The 27,935-nt window shown below is 45.5% G+C and overlaps 1 protein-coding gene across 7 annotated transcripts in view; it reads left to right on the forward strand.

Annotated features, from left to right (window-relative positions):
• GATSL2 (GATS protein like 2) overlaps positions 1 to 27,935 on the forward strand; it is a 139,151-nt gene that overhangs the window by 96,777 nt on the left and 14,439 nt on the right. For 2 of the 7 annotated variants that reach the window (XM_017735292.1, XM_017735291.1), the window contains one exon: positions 5,606 to 5,831. The exons of 1 other annotated variant lie outside the window; for it this stretch is intronic. In XM_017735292.1, the coding sequence (XP_017590781.1) occupies positions 5,735 to 5,831 (97 nt within the window). In that variant the 5' untranslated portion in view covers positions 5,606 to 5,734. Of the gene's footprint in view, positions 1 to 282; positions 483 to 867; positions 1,014 to 5,605; positions 5,832 to 27,935 lie in introns of those variants that run through there. 4 more of the 7 variants (XM_017735295.1, XM_017735294.1, XM_017735293.1 and 1 more) reach the window with 3 other exon arrangements.

The raw sequence follows: 27,935 nt of genomic DNA on the forward strand, positions 1-27,935 counted from the left end.
TGGCTGCCCCTGGCTGAGGCACCTGGCTGAGGCACCTGGCTGAGGCACCTACCCGCCCCTCATAAGAAAAAAAAGGAGACTCTGCACGCCTTTTTTCCCTTCTTAAATATGTCATCACAGAGGCGTTACCAACTCCTCTAATTGGGCCATTAACATGTCCGTCGTCAGAGTCTTCAGGGGATTGGCTCTGCTGGATGTGGTAGAAGCTTCAAGCAGCTTCCCTTTCAGAAGCTGCCTCTGTGGCTTTCTCCACCCACCAAAAAAAATAGACTGTTTTAAACTAAGACAGAGTGACATCAAGTCTGGTGGGTTTTTTGCAGTTTGTAGTGCAGCTTATGCTGGCAGGAGATGCTGTACCCTTGGTTGTAGGGGAGGCCTCAGTGGTGCAGTTGGGAGCAGAGATCCTCGGGGGTGTGCAGGAGCAAAGGAGGTTTCTGACCCTGCTGTTACCAATACAAATCAGAGGACGAACCAGAATAAAGGTATAAATAATTAGTCTGAGATTGTTGGGGACAAATCTGTGAGAGTGGCAGTGATGGAGATGCGGACAGGCTGGTTGGGATAGATCTAGTGTCAGGGAAGATAGGGTACAGGGTCAGTGGGGAGAACAAGAAAAGACAAAAAAGAGCAAAAGATGGACATAGGAACAAGGAGAATAGGAATAGAGTATGGGGTTTGAGCTGTAGAGGGTAACTGGGAAGGGGGAGGTGGGAGGGGGGAAGAGAAGAAAGAGGAACAGACTGGTGGGCGTTGGGTTTGTGGGTGAGCAGAAATTGGCCACCTAGAGCACTTGCTCCTTGAACTGCCCACGAGGACGCTCAAAGCAGCAAGTACCTGCCAGGCAACAAAGGGTGTCTTTCATTGCAGATCACCTCAGGGCAGTGGAAGACGCCAGCTACATTTGCAGTGCATGGGGCAGGAGGATGGGCTGACTCTAAAGCAGCAGCATGTGCAGCAGGCCATGAAGCTCTGATATGATTGCAGATTTTCAGCGGCTTTCAGTACCCAAGATGGTAGTTGTACTGGTTTTGTTTCTGAGCGTTTTGTTTAACTATTACTGAAAGTGCCTGTGGTTATTAAGGTCTGTGGTTATTAAAAAACTCGGTTTGCCTGTGCAAATTTACCTCCTCTTGTATGTGTCTCATGAGGCATGAGGCATTCAGTTGCATCATTACAGGCTGCTGCTTTGAGCTCCATTACAGTACCCAGAGCTCTGGCACTGGGGTGGCACCTGACTCAGTGGTGAATGTGGCTGGGGCTGCAGACAGCCCTGTCCTTCCCACTGTGGGAAGCTGGAGACTAAATAAAGCAAATGGCAGGAATAGAAATACTGGTTTGATGATAAATTGGATTGTGTCCCTGCCTGTGACAACCTCTGTTTGGCAGCCTCCCACCAGCAGAGCACTCAATATTGCACCACTTTAAACATTTTCATGTGTAAGATAAATCCTCAGTTACCATGCCAGAGTGGTTGAGTAAAGCAGGCTGCAGGATGATGATTTGTGAGTTGTCGACAAGGAACCACCATTTTCAGCACCAGGTGCTAAATGAGTCTTTAACCTTCACTGAGGGGCTTGGGCACGTGCATTAGTGCTTTACTTGGTTTGCAGTGTTGCAGGATGAGCTGTTCCCACTGGGGACTGACCAGTACTGTGGAGCATGATCCCTGACAGATGATGAATGCATTGCTTTCCAAAATTCCATGCTGTCATGGGATCTGCAGTAAACTGATCCTATAGAGAAAATGTACAGATAATGTCCAGCTATATTGAGAAGAAGGATCACCCTTTTCATCAAGGGCACAGGTATAGGGAAGTTATAAAAGCTTAATAAATAAATTAGTAGATTATCGATGATTAACTCAAGTGCAGATTGCTTTTACCTGTTTGAAGGGCCATCCATTCCACACATGGAAGAGATGGGGCTGCAACAACCTCATATTTAGTGTTTTCTTGCTCTCTTTCATCTTCAGGATCAGTGGGGAGTTCTGGGAGTGGAGAGTCATCTCTAACTGTGTCTGGTTCAGAAGTTTAGATTTGTTTACTCTAAGGAAGAGGTCATACAAATCCAGTGCAAACACAATGGCTTTGTTCTGTGAGATGCTTCTCTTCTATGTTTTCTTTCATACCATGCTGTCCCGTGGCTTTTCACAACAGGGGGGCACAGCAGAGCTGAAAAAGTTATCTATCCTTTTGTTTCTAGCACCCAAGATTTGGAGGTCCAGCTCTAATTCTTACAAATTAGAGGTTAGCTGTGTCAAGGCAGCACTTCGGGAACAGAATTGGGGAGGACAAGCCTGAAGGCAGGAGTCTAAGCTGAAGGCATGCCAAGGTGTGAGGTTGCTGCTGGGGCTGTGTCATGATCCGGTTTTCAAGTTATTAGAAATACCTCTGCCCGACTTAAGGTGCAAACAAGACCATATGCCAAAGTCAATAGTATTTTTATTTAATAGTAAATTAAAGAAAGGGTTTTCTTTAATAGTAAATATGAGAGGGAGAGGAAAAGAGAGAAAAAGGAAGAGAAAGAAGTAGAAAAGAGGTGGGGGGACAGAAAGAGAGACAGAATAAAGAAAATATCACCATTCCATGGATCCCAAAGATGTTCCATTGATCCTCTCCAGCTGGTCTTTTTGGTGGTGAAGGTCCCTCAAAAAGCATAGAATCCGATGGATTAATATATGTTCAGGCCAGGTGGGAGTGCCCAGGTACCTCCCCTGGGGTGGGGGCCAGTCTCTTGCAGCAGACTCTGGATCTGTTGCATCATTTTGCATCACATGCAGTTCTGTGGTGCAAAGCCTTAGGAATGCGTCTGGGGAGCACTCTGGGGGGTCTTTGATGGATTATGACACTCCCTCAGCTGCCTCTCACTTGAATGTCCTGTGGATGTGGCCTGTGGGGTTGGGGGTTCCACAGCTGGGCCAGTTTGTGTAAGGGAGGATGGGTGTTCTGTGCCTCTGACCAGAGGTCACACCATGGACCTGAAACCTCCCCCCCTCCACTTGTTCGAGGGGGAAGTCTGTGGTGTAAATCTGGCTTCTGTGGGTGGTGGTCTCCCCACCCAAAGCACAGCCAGAGATGATTTTCGGTGCAGCTGCTGGGTTTGGCTTTCTTGTGGATGCATTCCTTTCCCTCAGCCCTGTTTGTTTCTCCCCAGACCTGAGATGATTGTACAATAGCGTCCCCTTTATCTTATCTAGGTGGGTAAACTCACCATCCTAAGTTCCAGTCAGGCATCTTCAAGGAGGCTTCTGTGGTTGTAGCTTCTTTATACAGTTTTTGCTATAATGGGCAAAACTACTTCATAACAATGTTTAAGGCATGAACCGTTTCATTCCCTGACAAGCTGTGTGCCTGTCTGCCCACAGACTGACCAGCTGTGAGAAGGAAGGAGAGGGTAAAGCTGGGGAGCAGGGTTTTAGTCTGCATCACTTTGTAAGCCTCCTTCTCTGGGACATCCATCACCTCTCTCAGTCAGTTCTTTCAGAACTTGTGTTTATTCTGAAGATGTCTGTTTTGTTTCTTTGCTTGAGAGCTTGTACTCAGTTTCTGCTAAGCCCTGTCATGGGACTGACTTTTGCTTTTGATTGCCTGCAGTGTACAGTGAAGTTCCACTTTGGACTTCTTGGATTATGTCTGAAATGAATTTAAACTATTCTTGTCTCTAATTACCTTCTTTGCTCTCCTTTGCTTCTCATGCTGTGAAAGCAGACAGAATGCATTTTTGCTTATATCCATGGTATCTCTGGATTAGATGGAAATGTAAACTCATGGGGGCAAGAAACACCTCTTGGAAAAAAGTGCAGGGCCCTTTGGAGTACAGCTGTTTCTGCTCCATTTAGTGCAAGTGATCAGTAAAATCTTAGATTAAAAACTTATGTCGTGCAAACATTTAAAACCAAACTGCATGTTATATCAACCCACTCTCAACTGATGAGGCACACTGAACATCTTGATGGCTGCTTTTCTGCTTGCTCTTTTGTTTTTTATAATTAGCACTTCACCTTCCTCTGCAGGGTTTTCCTTTCTCCAGCTGGTATGTCCTGCAGGGTGGGCAGGTAGAAGCCAAGCCATAGTGGTGCTTCTGGCTCAAGAATAGGCCCTTCCAGCCATTCTCTGGGCTGTGCCTTGTTCTGCTTGAGGATTTCGAGAAGCTGCAGAAGTGACTGTGGGGTTGAACCCCCACTGGCACTGTCAGGGAGGGAAGTGGTGGCTCTGACAGAACAGAAGAGTGAGTTTGCTGCCTGCTCCCAGCCGAGCAGCAGTTGGTTTGCTGGGCTCCCACTGGGCCCAGCACTGGGCAGCCTACTCCCCCAGGGCCCCTGTCCTGGCTCCCATGTTGCAGGGCTTTTGCACTTCTTAAGTGGTTACTGCTTTGGCAGAGTTTAGATGAGCACTGCTTGCCCATTTTGTTTCATACAGACCAATCTGAAAAACCTTTTAACTGTGTTATTTTCCATTATAGAGTGGTTTGGGTTGGAAGGAACAGGTCATCTTGTTCCTCTGTTTCTCCCTCTTTCTAAACATTTGCATTTCTGTTGATGAAGATTTGCAGTAATGCAGATATCTCTTGATGCATTCCAGGATAGAGTAAACGTTCTGTGGGAGAAGTTATTTTCTTATAATCATTTATTCCCCCAATTTGAATGGAAAGCAACATTTTACTAATCTTTTAAAACTGTCAGTTTAATTCTGTGTTTGTTACCAGTGTAAACTCTTGTCTCTGGAGCATTCTGCGCAATTTGCAAACAGAGAAGTTAATACATGTTGTGCTCAGCACAAGTAGGCAGGGGCCACTAGGTTGATGGAATGTCACCTCTCCTTACCTAGCCCAGGCAAATTTCAGCATACCTGGAGTTGCAGGTGATGTTAAAGCAGTCTGAGAGATGCTTCTAGCAGTTTGCATCATGGACTGTGCAAAACATGTAATCAATATTCTATTAAAGAGGCTGCAGGCTCTGTATTGCTGGGTGATTTCAGATAATGCATTAAATACAATTGGGAATGATAGGGCTAACTGGTCCTGCCACAGACTGGCTGTATTTTATCTGAAGATCTTTCAACTGTGGGGTTTTTTGTCTGCATGGTATATATTACAGATGTACACAGCCCTCATCACCAAACAGTGACAGCAGTGCACTATGTGAGTGTAGGAACAGGTGGTTATTCCCTGCAGATTCAGTTGTAAAAGCTATGCAGGAATTAGGAGCAGGGCATATTGTTTCCATCTTTTAGATGGAGAACTGGGATCCAGTGAGATGCTTTGCAAGATGATCTGTGGCAGACACTGGTCCCAGCCCCCAAAGCTGGTATTCTGTGCCCCAAATGGAGCTCCTCTTTGCTGAAGGTTGTTTAAAAATACATGTCAGTGAAACAGAGCTCACAGGCCTCCTTGGATGAGTGCCCATAGCTAATCACTAGAGATTTCAAAGTGAAGTCTTTCAGAGTGTCTGTTTGATTAATGGTTCATATTTTGCTGATCTGAAACTTCTTATTTTATTCTTAAATTTAATACATGTTACTTATAAAGTTAAATATGTTTTAATTCCATCTTAAATCCAGTGGAACAATCTTTACAGTGGAGTTGGCTTTTTTTTTTTTTTGCACAGCAGCAGCAGCATGTTTGCAGAGGCTCGTGCTTGGACATGCAGCTGGTTAGTAGGATTCTTCACAGTCCTGTTGTATGCACTTCCCTGGAAGTCTCTTAAAAGTAAGAAACCAAAGAGCTCAGAAACACCATGGAACTGAACCTCAGTGCATTATGCCGCAAGGCTATGAGGGATAACCCTGCTGCTCTCCCAGGAGAGAGGTTTGGTATATCAGGCTGTCGCAAAGGTATGTGCAGAGAGGCTGGGTGGGAATGGGAATGCATGTTTGGGTCCACTGAGATGACCTTGTAGAGTCCAGCTGGTTTCCCTTGGCCAAAATTTGAGTATGTCAGAGTGAAACCTGATTTTTACAAGTTCACACAGTCTGTATGCTGCTCCCTTCCTTTTAAATTAAACATCCTTTTCTTTCCCCCAGGCAGGAAAACCCCCAGGCGCGCTCCCATTGTGGCTGCGCTGTTTGGGGACAGGCTGTTTGCTGCGACTCCGGCACAAGTGCTGCAGCAGCAACTGCAGTCGGTGTTGGATAAACAGTGCCCCTCCATCTGTTCAGCTGTGGATTCCTGAGGATGACTTTTCCCCCTGCTTTGCATACGTGCATGAGGAAGCGCCATCTAAGCACAGCCATGTCGCAGGGTTCATTAACAAGGGACTTAGCAGTTGTGCTGTTTGCCTGGAGAGCTTTGATCTTGAGAAGGGCACTCAACAGCAGCAACACCACTGCAGCCATATCAGGGGCCTTTATCGCAAGCACCTGGGGCTGGAGGCTCAGCAGGGAGGAGCTTTGAAATGAACGAGGAATCTTTCTCCTGAGAACCATGAACCTTTGTCTCAGTTAAATGTGTATTTGCTATTTTCCAGTGCTACAAGTGGTCGGTTATTGTAAAATCCCTTAGTGGTTTGTATTGAGGAGAAATCTATGACAAATGGAAGTACACCTACTGCTTTTGACACTTGTTTCTCTTAGTGTTTTCAGTCCTGAATGGCAAATGGACTGTATTCTTTGTGGTTAGCGCAGACTACTTGCAGAGGAAGTCTCATGCATTCATGTCTTCACAGCTCAAAACAACTTCTCAAGCCAGCTTTTCCAGCAAATTTCCTCTTTCTGAAGTTAATTGTTGAACATCATAATAGCTAGATGGCAGAAGTCCACAAAACAAGGCCGTATTCCCCATGTAATAATAAAACTTAGTACATTTGGTAAGTTTTTATATGCTGTTTCTTGTCCCCTAACTGCACTACTTTAGTCCAGACCTAACACTGTCATGCCAGCTAATTCATTTTCATCTCTTCTGCTTCCTCTTTGTCCTGCTTTCTTGGGCTTTTGCTCATGTTCACAGGAGCAGCTCTGCCAGGCTGTGCTTCCACGCTGGGCTGCAATCGCTACCTTCAGAGCCCCACTGTCAGTAGTGGGGTCTGCTGTTGCTGCAATAGCATTTAGAGCCAAGAAGTCTCTCTCTGAGCTGACATAGTGCTCTCCAAGCAGCTGCATTTGTTTGTGTTTTTTCCTTCTCCACTCTCCCAGGGTTGTTTTTGTTCCTGTGTGTGACACCAGTGAAGTGCACAGCACACTGCCTTCCCATCTAGGTAGTCCAGGGTTTGGTTTATTTATAAACCGTGGAGAGCATGAATGGCATTTCCAGGTTTAGGGAGGTGGAAGAGAGAAACAACAGAAGGGAGCAACTTGCTAGCTAAGAAGAGATTATTTGTCAGATTATGTCTCTTGCTCTTCCTGGAATCAGGTCATTTGTTTTAGAGGGCCAGAATGAGAAAGGCAGAAGTCCTGGGATTGCTGTGTTTGTCAGGGAGGCTCTGTGCTGGGATTACAGAAGCACAGAGGGCCCTTGCCTGAGTTGGCAGGGTGACGTGATATGGGAGCTTGTGGTGTGCCACTGAACTGATTTTATTTCTGCATTCAGAGGCAGTGTGCCTGCTTTGGCTCTCTTTAGGTTCAGAGATAGGAAATGTAGGAAAGGAAATATTTCTGGCTTCTGGAAACTTTCTTCTCTCTTTCATGTAGCACATAGTTTGGAAGCAAAAGTCTTTGTTGCTCTGCCAGTATGGCTGATAAGAAGAAAAGATAAAAATATGCCAGAGAAGATTTTGAAGGAGCACCAACAAGCAATGATCTTACCAGCAGATAAAAAAAACCCTTCAGTTTTTCCTCAGCATCTCTTATGTAGTGCTTCTCCCCCACCCTCTTATTTTTGTCTTCTGAACTATCACTGTGAGATAGAGAAAAAAACAGTATTGAGAAATTTAGTGTCTGCAGAGAATCACAGCGTGTCCCTTTAAATTTCAGAGAAGCCTTAGTGGAATTTCTATTCTGGGAATAGTTAATTCTGTTTGAGGTTGGGCAAGAGAGAAGTGCTCACAGGCTTAGTAGCAATATTTTTACTCCATTTGTTTTTTATCTTAAGGATTTGCCTGCCTCATTTGATGGAAAGTGCAGTTACTGATCAATCCTCCACTAAGGAGAAGGTCTTGAAGAAAAAGAGAGTGAGAGAAAGAAAGAAAAAAAAAAAACAAAAAGCGCAAAAGACAGTATTTGTTGCTGTAATGCTGTTATATAATAGCCATTATGTAATGTCTGTTGGTGCCAACTAAAAATATACTGGAAGATAACTTCCAATCCATTGAAGCATTTAACTAGCATCATCCCAGGGTTCCTGGTTCTGGATTCAACCCCTTCTGCAGATGTTGAGAAGAGCTTGCAAGTCCCCCAGGTAGCACAGCAACCTGTTCTTTTATTCTTCTTCTTGTCCACTCTCGTTTTTTTTCTTCTAACTGGAGTTTTAGAAATGGTAAATCCCTCTTCAGGTCACCTCTCTGCACACCCCACTGACCATGCCATCGGTCCACACAGCCTGTCTCCTAATGCTTTGTTCAGCTGAGTTTTAAATGGCCATGGCAGATACTGGGTTTCAGGAGAAGCCGAGCATAAAGTGTAGCAGGGATTAGATTTTGCAGCAGCCATTGAAAACTCAACAACTTCATAGGTAGTGTTTTACAGGAAGTTGTTCTCCTGTAGCTGAGCTGCAGCTAAAAGTACCTTGCCTTTTCCATCCTTAAGCCTTCCTTTGAACTGCCAACAGGACCTGCCATCGTGCCCAAATGCTCACTCCAGCTACAGTTGCAGAAATGGGCACCCCAAGATGCCCATACCCGGCCCAGGTGTGATGCAGACCATGGTTTGCCCTTCCTCTCTGTAGCACAATGTCGATGTGGCAGTGCAGAACCTGGAGTACCATTTCCAGAGGTAGAGTGGGCAGCCCGGGCTGACCAGTGCTGTGCGATGGAAGTGCCTTGGCTAGGGCTTGAGGGCAGTGGCAGCCTCGCTGGGGAGGGAAGTAGACATCAGCTATGGTGCCCTACACAGCTATGGTCTCCTTGATACAAGGGAACATGACAGGCTACTGAAAGTGACCCAAGGAGGAGCAGCAGGGAGGTGACCCAGACAGCAGCAGTGAGCTGCACCGCTAATAAGGTCCACGCAAGGTTTCTTGATTTCAGCAACAGAAGCCTAAATACTCCTGGCTGAAAAACTCATGAGCAAAAAAAATCTTTGTATCCAGGATTTCAGTCTGCACAGAGCCTTACAGCATTGTAAATAACACAATGTATCACAGAATTGTGTGAGTGGTTTAATTAAAGGCTCATGGTAGTACTGGGGGAGGGTAGTAGACGTGTTATCACCAGAGGTGAAGCTGAGCTGTGCTTGAAGCAACTTCACACAGGGATTCAGAAAGCAGGGTTTAGACTCCCATCTTGTGCTGTAATTGATGTAAAGCATTGCCATTTCTTTTCCTGATTATTGATAAGTCATGGTACTGTTCTGTACCTAAGCACTAAGACTGTGATGCTAGTATCAATGGCATAAATCTACATTCAGGTTTGTTACTGTAGTAGATGCATCCTGGTAATGAACAATGGTCAAGGAGACTAATGGCTCCATTGCAGGCATAACAGGAAAGAACAACTGTCCACACCCTCCAAAATCGCTGTTCAACCCCCAAATGGGATCAGCAAGGGGTTTTGTTTTTCAGAAGAGCAAAGGTTTAGTCTGTCTTCAAGACTTACAGAGTATTTGTTTTGCATTAATTTACACGAGAAGCATCTCATGATTACATCCACACAAGCATTATGCACATCAAGTGACACATCCTTTAAACTGCAGAAGAAGTCATTAGTACCTATCATAGTTACTGTTGTTGCTATTGCTTTATTACAGGAACAGAATGAAGTGGGAGTGCAGGTAACTCTATTTAAACTTGATTTCTTCTACAGGAACAGAAATGTTGACAAACTAATGACAGGAACCAATGGTGCTTTGTGCGTGCATTGGCTACAATTCAGCTGCAATGACAAGGGCAGTTATGTTGTGTCAAGTGTTAATAAGGGGGAAATCCTCGTAAGCAGAACTAAGATTTTACCCAACAAGTATTTTTGTCTGCTTGCTTTTAACTGAAGCAGCCTACATTCTGCCACATGAATGTGCTTCGTGTCCTAGCTCCTGGTCACATGAAGGAAGCCTTTCTGCTGGAAGGTGCCTATGCAGGAAGGGCAGGGGGTACTGGGTTAAAGCAGTGGATCAGGACACAGAAATCATATCATGTGTGATCAGGTGTTTTAACCTGGTTGTGTGTCGATGCTTGTCTCTGGCAGTTGTTGAGTGCTGTGGATGCTTACTCAAAACCACAGCAAATTAGGTGAGGGATAATTGTTTAGCACTCTGGGATACAGATTTAGGACTCTACAGACTGAGGCCAGCATGATTTGCCTTCTCTGGGGTAAGATATGGTGTTGTTTATTCTTTTATTTGTATAAAGACAGAGAGAGAGCCTATACCAAGGCTTTTTGGTGAGCTGTATGTGAGTAGAAACCACTCTCCATTTTCTTGTGTGTTGGACCACAGGTGGCAGACAGGTGGCAAGGAAAAATGTAAAAGCTTTCGTAAAAAGAGGCAGTGGATTTACTGCTGCCTTGCTGGTCCAGCCAAGCACAGTTAGAGCAGTACACTCACTTTGGTGCACTTCCCTTGGTGACATCAGCAGCATATTAATTGAAGACATGACCTTAAATTTTTTAGTGCCAGGAAAAAGCTGGAGGTCTGAAACCTTGAATAGGTAACAAGATTCACTGTCCTGCACATTCTCCCCCGTGGGAAATGAACAGGGGCAGCCAGCATGGAGCAGGTACTGGACCATTGGCTCTCCTTGAAAAGCTGGAAACCATTGCACTGAAGGTCCTCAGTGTGCTTTTAATGGGGGCAATCTGGGGAGTTGGCTCTCCTGCATCATGGTTATATGCTTATGGGCAAGATGTATTGAAGAAAGCATTCATTACATTCTGAATAGGCACAAATAAACCAGGCAGTACTTTATCAGTGATATTGTTGTGTGGGATTATTACTTAAAACAGTGTTTCATCTGGAAGCTCTGACCAGGTCTCTGACTGGAAATCAGCTGGGTTTGTTATTATGCCTATGTTTTAATTGTGCTTTCCTTTAAACATCTTTAGTCTACATCTTGCATTAAAAATCCACTTGATTTTATGGAGAGAAGATGTCCTGGCTGTTCCTCCTGTACAACTGTTTCACCACTAAGTATGCCATAGCCATTAAATCGCCCCCTGCAGTGACCTGCATATCTTTAAGCATTTAAATGACTTCTGTAAATTAGGCTTTTAGGATTAGTCATCATAGATTTGCAGCATCATTGGTGTGTTGCCAAGGACCCCAGTTTTGTCACCATGACTACTACCGCAGGGTTACTGAGAAACACAAACTGCAGGGAAGTTTATTCACGTGCCAGAATGTGAGTGGGTGATGTTGCACCCATGACAGCCAGAGGAGTACATGGTTGTTTATATCCAGCACAGCCTGGAGGTGGGCCTCTAGAGGGGAGATGCTGTTGTCCATCCAGGGAAAATCACCATCATACTTATTTCTTGTATTGTCACTTGTGTGTGTTCAATAAATAGTGTGCTTTGAGAAGATTGGGAGGTGTGTGCCTACTCTCCGAAATGCTCTAATCCTGTGGGGATTACCCCTTCCCAGGAAAGGCAGTCCTTCACCATGGGGTGGGAAACTGCAGGAGAGCTGATCCTGTGATGAAGTAATTGTAATGATAAAATCCCCTGGTACTGCTCAGTGAGATGAGTAGTCATGAACTGTCGTGTCTGGGAGATTTTTTTTAAACCTGAATGCTGAAAAACAGAATGCTGTGATTTGTCTCCAGTGAGGGATATCCAGCCCATCTCTTCTCTGCTATTGCTTCTTTAAATATATGCCTGCCTTGTGCAAGGGGAAGCTCCTGGCCCCTGTATTCATCTTCTTCAGACATTTGGGAATTAAGTCTTTAGAAATAGCACTGCTGGAAACTCTTAAGTGCCATCTCTTCCAGTTGGGTGCTCTTCTATTGTTTGAAAACCCATCCCCATAGCTCTCCTCCACCTCCTTCCACAGCATCTTCTTGGACATCCAGCATGTATACATGAGTTTACCTGGGAGCTCTTGAAGAGAATGTGCATTTGGTAGCATCATCTGGTGTGTTTTTCCCTATACTGTTGATATTCGTAGCTCTTTCTCATGTAGTTGTCTCTTGTTCCTCAATATCACCTGACTTGTTTTGTAGCAGCTCAGGACCAAAGTTGTCCTCCTGGCTGAATCTCCTGTCTTCTGGTACATGTCCTGGACTCTCCTACTGAATCCTTCAACAAAACTGTGCCAGAAATCATCAGTTCACCGGCACTTCATGGAAGAAGGGTCTACATTTTGAAATGTCTTTTACAGTTCTTGGAGGGAGAAGGAAATGCAGGGAATTGTTCTTAGCTCCCCATCAGCTCTATAGGCACTTTGTCCTGCCCCAGGCAGGAGTGCTGATAAACAGGCTGCCCAGCAGTGTGCTTAGTGCCAGGCAGGAGCAGAGCCCCTTCTCAGAGGGTGTTTCTCTTCATGCATGAATCTGCCTTTTCCATCCCATCCCATCCCATCCCATCCCATCCCATCCGGAGGATCGGCTCATCTTCTCCTCACAGCTCTTGTAGCTGAGCATCTCTGTAAGCCTGGCTGCCTTGTCTGAACATAGGATCCTCCATGTGCTGTTCCACCAGCTTGCCATCTTGGCATGAATGCCAGAGTGGGTTTTTTTTGTTTTTGAAAGAGATTCTTTGAATTCAAAACATAGCAAATTCCTGGCAGAGGCAGCTGATGGATTATGCTCTGTGAGGGCTCTGTGCCTGGGACTTCCTCTTCTGTGGTCCTTCCCTGACCTTCCAGCAACAGTGCCAAAAACCTGTTGTGGGTTACAGATCAAAAATGTGTAAGTAGAATAAACCAATTTGCTGGGGTCAAAAAGGGGACAAATGCTTCCGATGCCAACTCACATGTGTGGCCTGAAGACAAACTGTCTGTCTGATAAGCCTGCTACTCCCTGAAAATGGGGCTGGTCAGGAGGAGAGTGCATAGCTGTGTGCTTACGGGTTCTCTAGAAGAGCATGTCTGGTGACGCACACAGCTACATTACACGTTTGTGTGCTAGTAGACCACCACAACCCAGCTGCTTCTTCCATCTGGAGGTTTCCCACTATAGATCATTCTGCTTTCCCTCCTACATTTTGGTTTTAGCTCTAATTTCCCACAAATAAGCCATCAGGGATTTCTTTACCACTCTCCTTCCCCTGAACAAAACTGCTTTCACAGGCTATTTTCACTTACGAAGTAAAGTGCTTGTTCAAGGTCTGTGTGGGTGACTAAATGCTGTTTGCTTTCCAGTGTCAGTCCCTTTCCATATTTGTATTTATCTTGACTGTTCTGGAGAAACGGGGGGAAAATACATTTTCGCTTCAGAACCATCTTGACATTAAGTGGATTTTGTGCCTGTTTCTTCCAAGGCTGTTTGCACTTATCCCAGGGTGGAAATAAAGATGTAAGATCCTGAGCTATCGTAATCCTGTTTGGGTGAACTGGCTGCCTCCAAAGTACGCTGCCTGGTGTTAAAAGCATCTCATTTTTAATTACTACTAATGCTGCTGTTTTGATGGCACTTAGCACTGGATTACCCAAAAGCCTGGCTGTCTCAGGAACACCAGTGTTATCCATAGGCAGTGCAGAGAGGACTCAGGTTTTCCCAAGCCTCATCCAACTCTGCAGAGGCAAGAAGAAACCTGCATTTGCAGCTAACCCTTCTATCCTGGTTGGTTTTATCCGTGGTTTCTAGCCTGTGCTCCACCTCCATCTCTCTGTATCCTGACGAAGGAAGCGCTGTGATGAAATGTTAATGCTCAGATTCTAGCTGTGAGCAGCAGCGCTTACATCCTGCTGTGTAACGTTCCTTGTCATGGGCTGCAGTGCTCGGTGGCTGGGGCAAGCTGCCTTCCCTTCCCTCCCCATGCCAGCTGCTCTGCAGGCCTTGCCACAGCTCTGGCACTGGGCTGTGGGGAGCTGTGCTGGGCATTGCTCCTGCCTTCCCCAGCTCCCAGCACTAAATACCTGGTGTGCTCTATCTCTGATGCTCCTTATCAGCTCCAGGTTTGTTTGCTTGCAGAATTCTCTCAGTGCCTCATCAGATTAGCATGATTTCAAAGTGTTAAGAGCATCAGTGCCTCAAAGAGTTTTGCAGTAGCTTGCCTTGGCCTCAGATTAGATGCAGACATAATAATAATAACAGAAAATAGAATATAGAATAATAGGAAACTGGGTAAAGATGGTTTTCTTTTCTTCCTGGATTAATAATAGAAACATGGAGACCTTTTGGAAAGGAGCAGGGTTTTCTCATGTAGTTGCTTTAATCCTAGCTGTGTCTCTGATGTCTGACTCTTTCATGGGTTCACGTTCAGGAGCAGCGGAGAAAGTCCCCATATCCCATAGCAAAAGCCACATGTGCTTCTCCAGGTCATGGGAAGAGAAGAGCATTCCTGTTTACTCCTGTGGTTGGGGAAAACGGCCCATCTGAGCAATGTCTCATTTCTCCTGGATGTTTGGAGATGTGATTTGTGTAAAGAAGGGCTGTGAAAGAGGTTACACTGGAGCCAGCCACCGTCATCCCTGCTTCCCTCCCTCCCTCCTTCTCTGAGAGCAACAGTAAAGCATGCTGCATGTATGTGAGTGCTATGTCAGCACATAGGAAACAATGAGATCTTCCTGTTCCTGATAGGAATAAGCAGACCAGTATCTTCATAACATCCCAAATGACAAAGGTGTGCGTGCTGCTGAAGACCATGGTTGGAGACAGCCACCCAGCCCCTGTGAGGATGCTCACTCCTCTGAAGGGAGCTGGTCCTGAGCCTGGTCACAGACCTGGACGCAGCCCTAACCAAGCTGATGCCTGCCTGAAGTGTTGAGTGGCCAGTTTGCACCTTGTGCCCTCCCACCTCTCACAGGGAGGATCGGCTTACAGAGTATTTTTGCCTTGCTTGGAGTGCTGGGTACAGCAGAAAATAGGCTGATAGTATAACTAGGGAGATACCTGCTGAAAAGAAAATGTGTGCTCTGCTTTCCATGTTCAGGCCATATATCCATTCCCAGGATGCAGTCTCAGCCCCTCCACCTCCCTCTGTCCCCCATTTGCCTGGTTGAAAAAGTATCCAACAGCCACATTCACACTGTATCTTGGGCTCAGCCAGCGCCAAGCATTGACTTTTCTATCCAGAAAGATTTATTGTTATTCCTACTTGTTCTCACCCTTCCCTCACCATCTCCCTTAAAATTCCCACCCCTCAGCTTGCTGAATAATTTCAAAGTGCTAATTGCCCCGCACTGCGGCTGATCCATTGATCTGGAACACAAACAGTCTCAAGGTAATTTTCCATCTGAGCCAGTCTGGGGCTTGTGCAAGTGCTGATGTTTGTTTCCTTGTTTTTTTAATTTCCTGCAAAGAAAAGCTTTTGTGTTGCTCTCCACAGGATGCCTGTGCCTCTGGCTCAGCCAGTGGCTGCTCTGTAAGGCCACGTGGGGCTTGAGGAAAATTGACACTAACAGTACCCAATTCTGTGTAATTGAAGTCTGTGGGTGGAAATTGATAATCCTGCTCCGTCATTTTGTGTCCCTCTATCAAAACTGTCAGCCTAGTCCTTGAGGTATATCAGGTGGCTTTATTGCCCATCTTTAGTCCTGCATTTGGGACAGACAGGGAGCAACTCAGACTCTTTGTCCAGTTATAAAAATACTTGTTCTGCTAGATAAATACTTGGAGGCAGAGGTTGCTGGGGTTTCACATCTCTGAGGATTCAGACATCCCCGATCACAAAACAGCTGACCACGAAATCCAGCACTGGGTCACTACTGGCCGCTGGGAAGTGCATCCTGTACAGCAGAGAGTTAATTTTCCTATGGCCATTGCTTCTAGCAGCCTCAGCAGAAGCTGTGTCTTTGCAGGGTTTGATCCGAGGGGCGGGGGTGTGCGATGATGTAATGTTACCAACTCCCTGTGCTGGTGGGAGGAGGTGAGGTAAAAAATAAACTCATCTGCATTCATTTCTCTCTCCAGCTTGTATGCACTGGTTCGGTTTACCTGGAAGACTTGCTTTCATATTTTTAAATAAAATCAGTGGTTGTTTTTCTTGCCCAGGGTAAGGCTGGTGTGGCAGCACTGGTGCAGAGCAGGACAGGGCCAAAGGGAGCACCCCCTCCCGTGCTGGCAAGGCTGCACCCTGCATGCAGCCCTTTGGGGCAGGGGCGGGATGAGCTGTGCAATCCCATTTCTGGAGGCAGTCTTGTCTGCAGGTGGTGTGTGCATGTAAGTAGAAATGAGTAGCAGTTGTCTACCCCTGAATTACAAGTAGATTTTGAAAAACATAACACCTATCTCCCTCCAGAAAAGCAGCCTGTTCACAGAGTCAGATAAGTTGCCTGTGCCTCAGACCCCTTTGGATGAAATGCTGCAGGCTGAGTCAGAAGGGACAGCTTTAAGGTGGCATGTAACCAGGCAGAGGGGTTGGAGGGGAGAGGGAGTCAGTGGCATTATTTGCAGTCCTTGCCTCTTTCCAGGCTGGCTGGTAGATCCTGTCTGTCTCACAGAGCTGATGCTTTGGCAGGAGGGGAAGGTTCACTCCCAGTAACATCTCTCACACCATGCCTTTGAAGGGGTGCTGGCTGGAGTAACTCAGCCATTGCGTTAAGGACTTCATCTGTAGAAGAGGAGGATCTGCCTGAGTTAGTGTGTGCAGCCCTTACAGTTGTATACTTGGCTTTTCAGAAATGGCAGATTGATGACACCTCTGGAATAATTTGGCACCTCCCAGCCAAGGAAAGATTTTCCCAGTTCAGTCACAGTACTGAATATCCCCTCTGTCCATCCACAAATTCACAGATAGAGTAGGAAAAGGGAAGTGGAAAGACATCTCACCATTTGGAAACTGAGCTGCTGTGAATCCTTTTCCCAGCATCACCCCATGTCACCTGTATGCTTGGCACTGTCAGGGGATGGGAACACATCAGAGCTCAGCTGGCCTGCACAGATGGCATCTGGGAAGGGTCCTGGTTTTTTATGATGATGGGCTCAGATGACAAGAAGACAAAAGGAGTAATTCTTGTGGTGGTGATGGGTTGGGTAGCCAGCCCAGATTTCTCTCAGATTTGTCCACAGATGTGCAAATATGTCTGCACTGTCCTGAAAGTCCCTTTTAAACTGATGTAATTATTTGAGTGGTGCTATGGATCCATTCTGTAGTCTCAGAGCAAGATGGGAATACCCCAGAAATGGACCTGTAATGGATAGCTGTTACTGGACACTATTGGAACTGCCTCTGGTCTGACTCGGTGTGGTGAGTGTTGTGTATCCAAGAACATCTCCAGGAGGGAAGTCTTCTTCTCCACATCCTTTAACTGGAACAAGGGCAGGCAGGCATTTAAGCAAAACAGCTTCAAAAGTTGGAGATCTTGATGTTTTCATGTAAAGTTAATGAATGTTAAAAATGACATTTCTTATTCATTTCCCTGCCTGAGGTCTGCCCGTGGTTCTGGACATGACCTAGGATGTACACAGGACTCTCACTGTGGCGGAACACAGGACTGCAGCAGCACTTCCAGGAACAGCAGTCTTGTGTACCCACCCAGGACACAGCTTCACCTGACTTTTCTGCTTGCCACAACCTTCATATCAGTCCCAGGTGAAGGACCACAGAGAGTCTGGAAGGCTTCCACAAGGCCAGGAGAAAATTATAGCAGCAAAATCCTTGCAAAACCGATACGCATACACTCATCGGATACTAAATACTGGAAAGGGAAAGGGAAAGGGAAAGGGAAAGGGAAAGGGAAAGGGAAAGGGAAAGGGAAAGGAAAGGAAGGCACATCAGTTCTTGTGGGTCTTCAGAGATTTGTACTGGGTGCCTCTGATGAAGCAGCTTCAGCTGCAGCAGGTCTGGTAAATGTGCAGAAGAGCATGCCACTGCTTGGGTATGGGGTTAGTGCAGGACAGGCAGAAACTCTTGGTGGTGTTTCTGGCCTCTGCCTATAATAGTGCAGCACTTGGTGGTTGTTGAACTCAGCTCTTTGTTGAGTCAACACTGGGATGCTAATTCTTTGCTTGAAGGTGGGGAAGCTGAGGTTTGGAGGAATATATGCTGATTTTAAAGGAAATACATTGTGTTTCATATGGTTGAATATCTCTCTCCTTCAAGGGAAACTTGCATTTCAAACACATTCTTTTCCCCTTGGGAATATCTGGCTTTTCTTTAATCTGGCTGCTGTCCAGATGAAGACCAAGGAGTCACTTTTTTTGGGTTTAGGTTGGAACCTAATGGAGAAAAAAGCAGCTGCTTAGATTTCTGCAGCCATTGCTGGTTTTCCTGCTTCAGAGGGATAGGAGAGGTGTGGACACCCCTCAGCTCACTGTCACAGGCACTGCTGGGGATGGTTCTGAGGTGCCACCCTGCTGCAGACACAGGAGGCTTAGGGAAAACAGTGTGAAATGGAAATACCAGCACACAAGTAAAGCAGAGCTCCTTCCTTTAAGTGCACAAGGGTAGCTGGCCAGATCACACCTCCTGAGCTTAATTTTGGTGCTATTACTGTATTATTTGGTGTATTACTGTAACACCCAGGAGCCACAATGCTCTGTGATGCCAGTATTTCACATACTTATTTAGTGCAAGAGAGAAGGACTTTGGCAACCAAATATTTAATGTGAAAGGGAAGCACAGTTATGGGAGAGGATGTGATATGCTCAAGGTCTCACCTCACAAGCTACTGACACTCAAGACATGTAAGTCATATCTTGTGGGGCCAGACCACTGTGATGGACTCACAGCATCCATTTGCAGCCATTGCCACTGCCCCAACATTCCTGCACGTGGATTGTCTGTCTGGCAGAAACAAGGCATGTGTGAAACAGCCTGCAGCTCTACTTAAACATCAAAGCCAGAAGCCAGCTGGGCAAGGAGTATAAAAAAGTCTGGAGGAAGGAGAGAAAGGCTGCACAGAAATTGTGCATTTATGAATGCAGCACATTTCTTGCCTCTGCTTCTTACGGTCAGCAAGAGCAGCAGAGAGTATTAATCTGGCTTTTGCTGCTTTTTGCATTCACAACAGGCTTCAACAATAATATTCACTTTATTTTAGCTCTTCTCCAGAAATGGGCTTTTCAGTTTCTTCTGCTTGCCTGTATTCGTGCAGTAGAGAGATCCTGAACAGCTTCTATTAGGTAAAAGTCACTGGTTTTTCCAATCCCAGTGGTGTGCCAGGTGTCTTGGATTGCTGGAACTAGCCCAAATTCCTGTCTGCACCCTTAACTGGGAAACAGGGATGGGGATGAGCAGGGGACTCCAGACGTGTAAATAGATCAGTCAGCCACATGGCGTCATCTCTGCTCTGTACAAATACAGTTGAGGACATGCTGAGCAAAAAAAAAAAATTAATTAGCACACGCTCCTTCGCCAGCTCTGGAACTAGCATAAATACATTCCCACTTGTGCTGCTTTTAGCAGACTAGCTACTAAACTTTCTAGGACAGTGCCACACCTCAGGATCTGCCTCATCTCATTCCTCAAAATCTACGAAGGCTGCGTGTCCATGCCAGCAGAGGTGAGGATGCCTTTAGCATCTACTGAGAAAGTGGTGCCTGTGTTCCTAGATAGGTAAAGAGAACCAACACCATACTGTGGTAGAAGCAAAGAGGGAGAAATATAGTCTTCAGCTTGCCTAATTCCCGCAATTAGAAGCTTTCAAACAGAAACAGAATACACAGATGTTCGCAGAAGGATTGCAAAGCCAAAATAGGGCGGGCCCCCTCTTGGGCCCTTCTTTTATTCGGAAACGGGAAAGGGGCGGACTGGGGGCGGACCCGGGGTGAGCGGCCAGTCAGACACTGCTGGAGAGTTTGAGTTACATTCGGTTTTGCCCGCGCTTGGAACAAAGGAGTTCAGAACACATGGCAGAGGCAAGGCCTGGCTTGTCTTGGGGAGGGGGAAGGGAAGCTCGGAACAGGCAGCAACACCATGCTGTCCTCCTCCATTATCCCAGGGCATGGATGTTGTGCCTGGGATGTCTTTGTAATTGTACCATTAGTGGTAAAAATACAGATTTCTCCATCTTTGAACATGACAAATCCAGTGCTTTCCTGTCAGACTTTCCTATCTCATGCAGGTACATGGGCAGATGTATAACAGTGGAGAAGCTTTACAGCAGTGTAGTCTCCCTTCCCTAAATTTTTTTATAAAGGCCTTGCTTGGGAGCTGCTGGATCATAGTGCCTGCAGAAATAGTTGTGGTCTGGGGCATAGTGAATGGGATAGTTGAGGAAAAGTAGGTACTTTACATAAAACGTTTCCATCTGTTTCAGAATATTCACTTGCCCCTGCAAACTGTTTACACGGACAGTGAAGCTTCAATGAAGATGGCTGAGATTATATAGTGTCTGCTGTAGCTTCTGAGGTGGCTGTAAATACCCAGTGTTAAATCCCTTGATGTGTTAGCAGTCATTTCTCTCTCTTTGAGAACAGGGCTTGAAAAAATGCCCCAATTGACCTCAAGTGCTCTTTGAAGCAGATTTTTGAGTCTACTAATTTTTATAAAATAAAGGTGGGATTAATGTGTTTATGATTTCCCTCTAGTAAAGGGCTTAGAGGACTCCCTTCTGTGTGATTAATAACAGTGGTTTCCATTAAATGGACATAGGACCCAGAGCCACATGTGTAATTCCCTGTGTACGTAATATGTCCTATTCACATGAATAGTTGAAAATTCAAAATGGTTATTGTACCAGGTGGAGCTTGAATTGAATTGTCAGGACAACATGAGAAAATTGCACTGAGTACATTCACCCATCCTACAGTGTAAATCCATAAATAGCCTTTAGTGTTAATTACTCCATAAATTGAAAGAAAATCTGTAACAGGAGACAAGGACTAGTACAAATAAATGTCATGCAAGAAGTGAGGGAAGATGCACTGCTTGAAGTTGCTTTGGGAATGCTCCTAGGAGGCGTGGGTCTGGGGAGAGCTGGTCTGTTCCGGATGCTCTGAGACAGCTGCTCAGAGCTCAGGGAGAGGGACTTTGACAGACTCAGGGTGCTTGCTTTTCCCTAGAGTGTGTTCTTGTTTGCTTACTTCTGGTTTTCATTTTCTTTCTTTTCCTCTGTCTGTTTGTCTGTTTGCCTTTTATGTTCTTGATAGTGGAAATTAAGAGACCTTTGCTTTTCAAACCTACCTAATTATCCCTGGAATAGCACTAGCACAAACAGCTTCCTCCCTTAGAGTCAAAGCAAAGATGCTCAAAGAGGCCAGAACAAAACTTCCCAGTCCCTTCCATTCTAACCTGTTTTTAGAAATTCAAGTCTTTGTGCAGGAATTTTCTATGCTGCTTTGAGTTAGCTGTGAAATGCTTCAGTTGTGAGATGTATATAAACATTCGCTGAACAGGTCAGCTGGTTCTTGAGAGCAAGATTTAGAAGAAATAGGTGGTTTGTATCCACTTTATGGGTAGGAAACTGAGGCACAGAAACATTGAGGCCAGATATATATAAAATGTCAAGCTGTTACTTCCTCACTACAGAGTGCGTGATTTTATGAACTTAACTATGTTCTTTTGACAGTTGTGTGAGTAGGATAATACCTAAATAGGAAATGAGATGACAAGTTTCACAGCTTCCATGTTAAGGGTATTTGGAATAAAAAAAACCTCTCAGTTTTGCATGCTCTGTTAGGAGAAAGTGTCAGAAGCACAGAAGCACAAAGTTAGAGGTGGCAAGGTTCCCTGCCTGTGGATCCAGTCCTACAGAGGTGCCCAGGCAGATGCCCAGGTGCATCCAGAGGAAATCTGAGATGCACAAAGAGCAATAAAAGACACATAAATTAAAGTTTGAGTCTACTAATTTTTATAAAATAAAGGTGGGATGAATGTGTTTGTCTTTCCCTCCAGTAAAGGGCTTAGAGGATTCCCTTGTCTTCTGTCCCTGTCGCTGTGATCCTGGAGAAACCTGCTGTCATATTTGCTGATAGCACTCGGTATCTAATGGACATGTGGAGGTTTAAAAATCCCTGCCATGCACTGGATGTCTCACTGCCGGCTCATGTGTGTGAGCCTGAGCCCAAAGGCGCTGCAGGCAGAGAGGCAGTGCTGGAGGCACTGCACTCCTCATGTCACAAGTCATGTTTGCAGGGCTGACTTCTGTTCCTGCCTCTGGCACAGCATCTCTGGTTGCCCAGAGAGGTGGTGGATGCCCCGTCCCTGGACACATTCAGAGTTGGGTTGGACAGGACTTGGAGCAAACTGCTCTAGTTGAAGACATCCCTACCCATTGCAGGAAGGTTGCACTAGATGGCCTGTAAAAGCAAGGAATGTGGCATTCTGCAGGAAAAACTTCTGTGCTTCCAGAGTAGCAAGGACCAGAACACACAAAGCTGGACATTGGGCCATTGGACCAACTTTAGAGCTCTTTCTGGATTTTAGCACACTATTGAAACTGATAAATAAATATCTTTATCCTGCTTTAACCCCTTTCACACAGCTTTCTGGAAGTGAGAAGCAAGAGTACTCAATTTCCCAACATTAAAGGAATGTTCACTTCGCCTGATTTCTCAAAAGAAACGAGATTCAGGTGTTACCTTCCACCCACTCTCCCTTCAAGATTTTGAGCTCATGTAGCCAGTTTCCACAGTGCCTGCAAGAATAAAAGTTTCCTAAAATGTTTCCTGAGCAGAGATATCCAGGTCAAACACGTGTGTTTTATGCAGATGTCAGGGAAACTACACCAGTTGGGTGTTGGCAGTGGGCTCTGGGCATCTTAGCTCCCTGCTGGTGGTTGGGGCACGGCACACTCACCCAGCAGCTGCCACCTGCCACACCCAGTGGCCTCTCCAGGCCCTCCAGTGTGGTGAGGCTGACAGAGAAGTCAGAAAGATGCCTAGGCTTTGGATCAGGCTTTACAACCTTGGATAATCCCTTGCTTCGTTTTAAGATGGGATTTTAAAACTGCAGAGCAATGAAAAGCTTCGACTGGGGAGTGGGAAGAGAACCTTTAATAAACATGAAGATCCTATTAAATACACATATACACATAAACTGTGTTGCCACTTGGCAGCAGTGGGTGACAGCTCTCCCAATTTATCGTGACTTCTGCAGTTGGCAGCACTTTTATTTTTAATGACTTACCATTGGAGTCCTGTTATTGCAGGAGCCTCTTCCTCTATCTTTTAAATGCAAGCCAGAGTCTAGCTGCCATTTTTGCAGAAGGAAACTATAAAAGCTGAAATTAAAACAGTGTAAGGTTTCTAAAGCCAGAAGCCTGGTCAGAAAATCCACAATATTTTTTATTTTCATTATTTTTCAATATTCGGAGTTAACTGTGGGTACAAATGTAAGCCTCATAATGATGATGAATCAAATGAGCAATTGGTTCATTCAGAGCACCAGAACAAACTGGGGAGTAGCACATCACTCAGAGCACTCTGCTATAATGTAAAAATTTGTGTGCTGGGTGAAGATGAGTGCTTAGGAGATGATCTAACATACCACACCGAAGGAACAAACCAGCTTGAGGGTCTTCATTTCTCTCCAAGCACTATGATAAATCCATCATTTATCTACAGTTTCACTTGGAAGCTGAGAGGTGTCCTGAAGTGGGTATCTGATTGCCATAAAGTTGGAAGAGTCCACAGAAAACAGCTCACAAGGTGTCTTTGTGGAGGAAGGGAGTTAGTTAGCAGCGCATTGAACAGGATTCATCCAGCTATCAGTGTGGCTAGGTGAAATGCATTTCTGTTGTGGAACTGTGCATTTTCCAGTTATTTCCCCCTTAACTATAACTTTTTCATGAGAAGTGTGAACCCATTTAAACTAGGTACAGAAAGGGGAAAAAAGTTCTGGTGGTGTTGCCCTTTCTCAGAGCATTTTGCACGTTTTCCAGTGTCCTTTTGGAGAGGTGGGGCTCTCTCCCAGTGCTGTGCCTCCTGCTATGCAGGGTGTTTGAAACTGAGGGGTCTTCAGGGTAGAAAATGTAGACAGAAAAAATGTTGTTTTCCTAATGTTGTGCAGACTGGTACTGTCAGACTGACTCTTTGGTCAGGGTTGTAAACCAGGAGATCTTCCTTCCCTGCTTTCTGTGACTTCCTTGGCTGCTTGCAGAGACCCTTGAGCTGGAATGTTGTCATCATCCCAGCAAGGATAGTTTAGGAGTGTCACATGGAGCACCAGCTCACAGTACTTACAGCGGCAGCAATTCAATCGTATTTGGGTTTCAGCCAATGTTTGTCCTCCTTGGCAATGGTATTGATTATTGGAGCTCAGGAGCCAATCATGGCCGATATGATACTCACTACCTCACATCCCAGGCTGACATGTGTTAGGGAGGCTGCTCTACTTCAGCTGGGGCTGCCAAATGGGCCAGTGAGGCTGTGGACAGACTCCATACCTTGTAAGTCACCTGTGCTGTGAATAAGCAGTTACGCCCTAAGTGTTATTTGACATGTTGGCTGGGTTTGGTTTGCACAGGGACTGGCATTAGTTTGATACCTGTGCCAATGGAGAGCAGCCCCACAGTTTGTGGAGCCCACCAGCACTTGGTACCCAGCACTGCATTGCCAGAGCAAATCATCCTGGACTATCACAATGATCACATCTTGTTGAGACTGTGGTGTTCGATGCCAGAGACCATGGATGGAATGACAGCTTGAGTCTGGAAGCCTGCTTTTCCAGACTGTGGTAGTTGTCATGTTGGGCAGCAAATGATGGTTACAGAGCCTGCAGGCAGCTGGTGCCTTCTGCTACCAGCTCTGCAAAGCCTTACACAGCAAAACCAGAAAAATCTTAGGGCTTCATCCCAATGAAAGGTCAAAATGAAAACCCTGATTATAGTAAACTAAGCCCACATCTCTGACCTTTTGGAGTCTTTCTCAGCTAGAGTTGAGATATCCTCCATGATCAGAAGTGGGAGTGACTGCACTCTGATAAACCAGTTGCAAGAGAATCTTGAGAGCCTAGCAGAGAAATTTCTGTCCGGTGGGAGGACAAGGCATGTGACAATGCTGAAGCTGTGGGGGCCTGGAGCTCTGTTCTCCTGTGGGGAAAGTGGTGTCAGTGGTGAGTTGGTACTGAAACATGGGCAATTCCTCATTTTGCTCTTTATTTATTACCTTATTCTGCCTCGCTGAGTCACTAATGTTACAACTGGTGGTTTTGGCTCTCTTTGGGTTTACAGCATTCAACAGCTTCCTGGCAAAGCACCATCCCACATGGCTTATTGAACACTATTTAGATGAATTTGTTGAACCTTCAGCCTGGGTTTGTTTCATTAAAATTTGGGCTGTACTTTTCCATCTGGTTGCCTAGTGGAAACAGTGTCCAAAATTGGTATTTCAATCACTTCCTATATATTTTTCCAAGTTAATTGAATCATAAGAAGCAGCTTACTTAAGTGAATGGAGTGGCCTTTGTCACACTTCATAGGGCCTGTTAAACACATAAACCCAAAATTTATTAACACTTCTGAGTAATTACAAGTGCTATGAGCAAATCAGCCTGCCTTCCCCCTGAGGAGAGCTTGATGAGGTCTTCTTGGGGCAGCTCATCCAGCGCGGCTGCTGTTGGAGTGAAACGGGATAATGCCTCTGTCCACCATGAAATACTGCATCTTCCGTCACATCCCTGGCCCAAAATTGTGTTTGAACTGATATTTAATGAACTGCAGTCCTTGTCACCTGTACAAAGCGCAAATGTCATCTACTGTGTTTATAGAAAGGGAAATGAGTTTTGCTCTCACTGCCACTAGTGAGTCATTAGTGGACTTGAGCACACCTGGGATGTGCCCACTGCAGGTGGGATCAGTTGGTGAGAACAGGACCCTGAAGCATATGTAGCTCAGCAGCAGTTGTTTTGAGCCCTAGCTTCTCCATGCCAGGTGATGCAGGAAGCTTGGGTTTAGAGGTGCTTTTCTGATGCAAAGGGCTGATGAGAAAATGGTATTTTTTTGCAATAATTTGCTGCAAGCAACTTGCACTGGTCTCTCTGACATAACATGCTGGTGATTAATGTACAAACTCACCCCCTCTCCCTGGTGTCTAGTTTTCATTCCAGTAAGCTCTGATTATTAAAAAAGAAACATTGGCTTATGAAGCTAAACATCAAAATACAGAAGCAGAAACCTCAGTATCCCCACTGTTTGCAGTGTGTTTGCTCAGGGTTGTTCTCATGCCATACACAATTGAGGTTATTGAGGAGAGCAAAATGAATAGTGTTTGTTATTCAGTTCATTTTGGGTTTTCAGTGCTGTCAGTGTCTCAGAGAAGTGGTGCCTGAGGATTCAGAGAGGGTGAGGTTAGGAATTTATTACACGGTGTCTGGGGCTGTACAGAAACAACTCCCAAAGGTCTCGCTGAAGGAGAAAGAAAGGATACTGCATGGAGGAGCCAAGAGTGTGTGGACATGGGGACATGTGAGCACTTGCCTACAGTACCAGAGTGCTGACTGCAAGAGCAGTGATGCTGGGGTTTATGCTTTCAGACTCCTGGGCTGCATCTCACCTCTGAGCTAAGTGTATAGGCCTCCCCTAGGATGTCTGCTGTGTCCTTGCTGGCTGGATCTGCATCTGAGATCAGGTTCCTTACACCAAGTAGATTTAGCTGGGATTATGCATTTGTTCGTTGGGATCTGGATCTGACCTGTTTGTTTCTATAATTTGCCAAACAAAAATCTGAAGTCCAGAGAATCCTAGAGCAGTGTATGCCTTCATTCCAGAGTCTGCATCTGGTTTTCTGGGCTGTCAATAGATTAAGGGTTTTTTAAAACAGTTAATAATTTGCATTAAATGGTTAGCTGCAGATTTTTAACTACTTAACCACAACAGATTAGAAGCAAGTGGAATGGAATTATTCTTAGTATTTTCCATTTCCAAAGTAATTTGCATTATCTTAGTATGTGCTTACCTTGCAATCCTAGTATATGTGTTACACCATCCATCCCTTGCAGAGCTGTGTGGCTCTTATGTTTTGAGGTGGAGGCAGGAGCCCACAGATGCATAGTGTGCCTGCTCTGCATCTTCAAAGACTAGTGATAGTGCCCAGGCTACTCTGTCAACCTCATCTCAAGTCCAGGAGTACAAAATTTGGGTTTAGATTAGAGTGGGAAAATGGAAACAAAAGAGGACAGAACAGCTTGAGTAAAATGTTTGGAGAAATTGTATGATAGAGATTTAAATCAAAGACCAATGTGCTGCTTTGAAAGTAAACCAGTGGGAGAATCCCCACAGAATTACCTTGAGAGCGATTTCAGGTTGGAGTTATAATTTAATAGAAAGATTACAATAAATGCAATGATACACAGAAGATTGCAACAAAGAGTACAACCTGGCACCCTGTTGGTCAGGGTGCTGATTGCAGTCCTGTCAAGTGATGGTTGCAGTCAAAAGCAGTGGTCCTTTGGAAGTTCTGATCCTCTGGATCTGTCCAGTGGTGGTGATGCTGGTGTCCCAAGCCCACAAACCTCAAGTGGGAATGCTCAGTACCTCCCCCAGGGCAGGGAGTTTCACAGTGGAATGATGTCATACTGTGAGTCATAGGATATTTTTTGAGAGTTCTTGATGGTCGAAGTTACAGCTCCTATTCTGGTGGTGCCCATTGAGGCCCAGTAGCAGAGATGACCCCTTCAGGATGGGTGTGACTGTGCTGGTACTTCCCCAGAGGGGAGTTACCACAGCTGAGTCATTGGTGTGAAGAAGAAACACTACCCTGCCTCGAAGGATTTGCCTCTTCTCCCTTATCTCATTTAACACCCAGCTGATAGCCTGAGGTGTCAGGTGTGCAGGAGTGTGCTGGGCAGCTCCTGCAAACGACCCATCATTAACAGTTTGTCAGGAATGATGTAGAGGGAAGTGGAATACACAGTTTGTTACCGCCCACACTGGCAC

Source organism: Corvus brachyrhynchos, unplaced genomic scaffold (assembly GCF_000691975.1).
Source record: "Corvus brachyrhynchos isolate BGI_N302 unplaced genomic scaffold, ASM69197v1 scaffold15, whole genome shotgun sequence".
NCBI classification, from domain to species: Eukaryota; Metazoa; Chordata; class Aves; order Passeriformes; family Corvidae; genus Corvus; species Corvus brachyrhynchos.